This window comes from Nothoprocta perdicaria, unplaced genomic scaffold (assembly GCF_003342845.1).
Source record: "Nothoprocta perdicaria isolate Ctin4 unplaced genomic scaffold, notPer1 scaffold_205, whole genome shotgun sequence".
Classification (NCBI taxonomy): domain Eukaryota; kingdom Metazoa; phylum Chordata; class Aves; order Tinamiformes; family Tinamidae; genus Nothoprocta; species Nothoprocta perdicaria.
This window is the reverse complement of record NW_020455261.1, coordinates 259,146-264,036: the sequence shown is the minus strand read 5'-3', so window position 1 is coordinate 264,036 and position 4,891 is coordinate 259,146. Positions and strand designations below refer to the sequence as shown.

The 4,891-nt window shown below is 46.6% G+C and overlaps 1 protein-coding gene across 1 annotated transcript in view; it reads right to left on the bottom strand.

Moving 5' to 3' along the window:
* Positions 1-3,014: 3,014 nt before the first annotated feature.
* Positions 3,015-4,891, bottom strand: part of PTCH1 (patched 1) — a 41,091-nt gene continuing 39,214 nt past the window's right edge. The window contains 2 exon segments of the mRNA XM_026038246.1: positions 3,015-3,148; positions 4,653-4,891. The exon segment at positions 4,653-4,891 is cut by the window's right edge and continues 120 nt beyond it. Of these exon segments, the coding sequence (XP_025894031.1) occupies positions 4,654-4,891 (238 nt within the window). The 3' untranslated portion in view covers positions 3,015-3,148; position 4,653.

The window sequence follows — 4,891 nt, the reverse complement described above, 5'->3', positions numbered from 1 at the left end:
GTTCAGAAAGGGGTCCAGCCACATACCCATCCCCTGCCAGATTTCAAAAAAGGCAATAAATAGCCAAGCATCTGCACCTTACAATTAGGTCAAATTTCAGAATTCATTCCTCCCTAAAAGGAGGACAAACCCAATCCTTCCTTGAAGCAGCAGACCCAGCCCTGGATCTAGAACCATCCTGAACACTGGGGCTCCCAGCTTCACGCTGCAGGTGATGGTGGTTCTAGATCCAGAGCTGGGTCTGCAGACATCCCTAGTCTGCAGCCAGAAGCAAGACTTGAGGCTTACACTGCATTTGGCCTCAGCTGGGGCTACCCATGTCTAAGCTGGTGACCCAGCAGTGCCACCTCCGAGCAGCAGGTCCCAGAGGTGCCCACATGGTGACCAGCAGTGACACCTCCGAGCAGCAGGTCCCAGAGGTGCCCACATGGTGACCAGCAGTGCCACCTCCGAGCAGCGGGTACCAGAGGTGCCCACACGGTGACCAGCAGTGACACCTCCGAGCAGCGGGTACCAGAGGTGCCCACACAGAGCGGGCTCCGAAGGCAACCGTGAATCTCCCCAGAGCAACCATGTGACTGTTCAGGTACGGCTGACACTGCACAAGAAAGGGTTCCAGAAACAACTGCATCCATAACCAATAAGTTATAGTATTTTTTATTCATGTTAGAATTTCTATCAGTGTTTGAACATTAATATTTAGAGAGTTTGTACAGTTTCCATTCAAGGTTTAAAATGAGAACCACACTAGATCACAAATGGTAACTAAAACACAGTTCAGAATTATATGAATATTCACACTCTCTTTCTCTCTTAACACTGTTAAACACTTTCTTTTCTGCCAGGGGTTTACAAGGAAAAGTGTGCACCGTAATCACATCTCAGCAGTGTTCCAAAACATAATGGTATCATCATTACATATAAACTCTTTAAAAATATACTTCTGTCAAAAGACTTGATGACTACTATGTACACTACAAAAATAAATTTTCATATAAATAAATTATATGGCATAATTTTATCTTTGTAACTGAAATGACACAAACCCACTCCTACCAAAACAGGCAGGCAATGGGACCCCAGTTTGAATATTTTTTCCTTTTAACTCCTTATGCTAAAAGCTACGAGTCCTTAATGTAAATGTTATATACTCTTTCCTATTTAACATTAGTAAGCACTCTATACAAATAAAAATCCATTAAAAAGTAAAAACATAGATGTAATAGTGTTTCCAATAGACATAAAATCCCTGCATTCTGTTTGTTATAAACTGGCATGACAAATACTGTAAGAAAACATTCTTATGATACCAAAATATAAATATCACCCACAATTAGAAAGAAAAACAAAAATATCCCCCAAAGGCCAAGGCAGGAGGCGCCGCGGCCCGTCGTGCTCGCCGGGCTCCCGCGGGCATGGCCAAGACGCGCTTGCCGCCGAGCAAGCGGCGCCGGCTGCTCCTGCACGGCTCTAGACAAATCCCCATTAGCGCTGTGCTTACACACTGAGTACCAGCTGCTTTCGTTTGGCTCCGAACACGCATCTGAGCGTCCACACGCTCCGAAGAACAGCTCGCAGAAGGACAGGAAGGAAAGATGGAGGGAGAGAGACGGGGAGAGCCTGCTGGTGTCTTAAATCAAGGTTCTCCACTTTTAGGAGTTGGTTCCAAGAGGAACAAAGAGATTGTATTTTTTTTTCAGGCCCTTCACCTGCAGCTATCCATCTTTAGTTTAAAAATAATAACAATAAAAAAGCTAAATTAGTTTCTCAGAGGGATCCCAGTTTAGCTGATTTAATTAAAAGTGCCAATGCAGCATGGGAAAAAACAAACAAACAGAGGGAAAAAAACCCCACCCCAGGCCTTGTGTGTCATTCATTACAGCCCTGGACCCAACAGAAAGTCTTCTACATTCAGTAAGTGAAAATAGAAGATTTTTTTTCTTTTAAATTCATCCTTCCATTTGATTTTTATCACTTACTGTTAACTGTATAACTTCCTTCCTGCCATGAACGTGACAGAGGACACTGCTTGGAACCCTGCGAGGACACAGCCGGGCTGTGGCTCGCCATCGGGCAAACAGACTATTCAGCTTATCATGCCACTCATAGCTAACAGCATCGACATCAGAATAAGGCATATGCTTACTGAACTTCTATAACCACCAGCACCTCTCAATATCCAGCACCTTTTGAAGTGGAAAAAAAAAGAATGGTTATAGTGTTTGCACTTACCTGGCACCTTTTATGAAAAAAAAATACAAAAAAGAAACACCAAAGCACTTCACAAACAACAATGAAGCCCCACAACTCTCCTGGGAGGTAGGTAAGTATCATTATACCCATTTTACAGATTGAGAAACTGAGGCACGGGGCAGCCAGGCGGCTCGGCCCACGTGGGCGCTACCGGAGCAGGACCCGCAGTGCCGGCCCTGGCTCTGCTCTCTGCCCGCGGCGCCGGGCGTCTCTGTGCTGCGAGCGGATGCGCTGCAGTGCAGCGGGAGCAACGGCCCTGCCGGGCACGCGGCGACGCAGGGCAGAGCGGGGCCTGCACGCGGCCACATCTGGATAGGCCTCCAACATCGACGCGCTTTTCTTCTTCATATCTGCTTGCTTTAAAGAAAAACTATCACGCATAGCGTGTTTCAAAGTTAACAGCAACGTTTCATACTACCACAGGGTCGTGATACGCAGACTTAAAATATTTTAAACAGATAGGTACCTCTAAAACAACAAAAACCCTATTACATAAGCAACATTTGCATAGAATTATACAAGGAAATTATACAATATTTAAGCAGCAGCAACTTATGCTGAAATTTAGAACTAGATTAAGCTTAGTTGTGGCACAGAGATCCATGTACAGTAAGTACAAAGCACAAACAACGTTGTCCCCATTCTAACTGGAGGCGAGTGACTCCAGATTATACTACTTTACATTGTTTTTGCTTTTTTTTTTGTATATTACATATGTGTACATCTTTTAAATATTTATAGAAATATTTAACAAAATAATACAATAGGTTACAGTAACAGTGAACTGTTGTCCTGATGCAGCATGTTCTTTTCCACAACTTCAAGCAGTTCTCTTCAAGCAGTTCTGGAAATAAGATTTTCCATCTTTGGCCTCTTCTTTGCTTCAGTTATTATCCTTTACAAAAAAAAAAAAAAAATTCTTCATCTCAGCCATTCACTTTCTGTTAATGAAAAATGCCAATCAAAAAAATGAAGATGCCCTGCTTTCTGAATGCCCAGATCCATATACTTGCCACAAATTCAATGAAGATCATGGATTTCTCAAGATGGGGGAAAAAAAGAAAAAAAAAAAGGCATCTGATGCTGGGCCCAGTTAAGACCTCCTGGTAGCCTATTCAGTTTGGAAATTCTGTTCCTGATTATCTCCTTATTCTGAAGATACTACTGCTTAGCCTGTTCCCAAACTGTAAGGATAAATGCATTCACATCTGTTCACACTCTGTGATATTTGCAGGGAGGCTTTATAAACAAGAAGGTCATTTTTATCTGAATTACTAAAAACTCTTCACCAATATTTTCTGCATGGAACATGTGTGTGTGTGCATCCATGAAACACATGAAGTGTTTCTACAACCAAATTAGAGTGACTTGCTTTAGTCAAAATAGTCTTTGAAAAGCAGAGAAAAGTCAAGTGAGAAAACAGAGATGAAGGGCTTAAGGAGGCATTTAACACTATTTTTAATGTTCTTTTTTCTTTCCTAAAAGATGAAAAAAACGTTAAAAATGGTGAGAATCTGCTTGCCATCTTTGGCCCCCAAAAGCTTTCTGGTAAAAACTCAAGTTTGCTCCTCCCCTTCAAAGCAATCTCCATAAAAATAATGGAAAATTTCAAGTGAAGAGCCTTATTCCTCCCCAAGCATCCTGCCTGTCCTGCAGAGTGCTACCTCCATGGTCCAAGCCGCACGGAGCCCCGGGTGAGCGGGGGGACATCATGTCCCGGGAAGGCAGCTGCTGTCCTGCCAGGAGTATCCGGTGCTGAGCAGCTCCGCGGCCGCTGCTGGCACCACAGAGCTCGAGGGGCGCCAGGGCGGCCCTGTGGCCATGTGGGTGGCCGCCCCCGTGCAGGGGACCCCCTGTGCCGCCCCACATGCAGGGGACACCCCACATACACCCAGCGGTTGGAGAGGTGGCTTCTGCCACAGGGCCCGGCTGCCTGTTCCCACATTCATCCGCTCTTCCCCAAGGACTTGAATCCACTGGGGCTGTGTTCAAAGCAGCAGGGCTCTGGGCATAGCTGGACACCTACCCTCTCCTAGGGAATGTCACGGAATGGGATGTCTGAGAAGGCAGCCAGGGCACAGGAGCAGCCCACGGGAGAGACAGCCGTGTGGCTGAGAACTGTCTGTGCTTCCTTCTCATCTGGCAGACCCAAAATACTGAAATAACACCATGCCCATTTTGCAAGGCTTCTGAAGCAGCTGTTTGTACAGGAGTACGGTAAGAAGATATGCCAAATACTATCTTATCCAACGTGATTTTTAGTGTGAGACTACCAGCAGATGCCAGATGATCGGGGCTGAGAAGGAAGCCGAACTGAGGGAGAGGCAGTGATCTCTGCTCTTGCTTTCCATCGCCCCACTGTCCGAGACGAAGCTACCGCCCACAGCAGGCAGACCTACCTCACCGGGAGCTGTTTCCAGGGCTCCTTTCTTCGCACTCGACATCCTGCAGCTCTATAACCTCCACCTTGGAGCTCGTCCCGTCGCAGCGCACGTTGAAGGGCACGTGTGGGTCGTGGAAGGCGGCGTGCTCGGCGTCGTGCGCCGGGGGGCAGGTGGCGGGCCAGGCGCCGCGCGCCGCGGGGCGCACGGCCACGGTGACGGAGGCGGAGGCGGTCACGGTGGTGATGGGCGCGCAG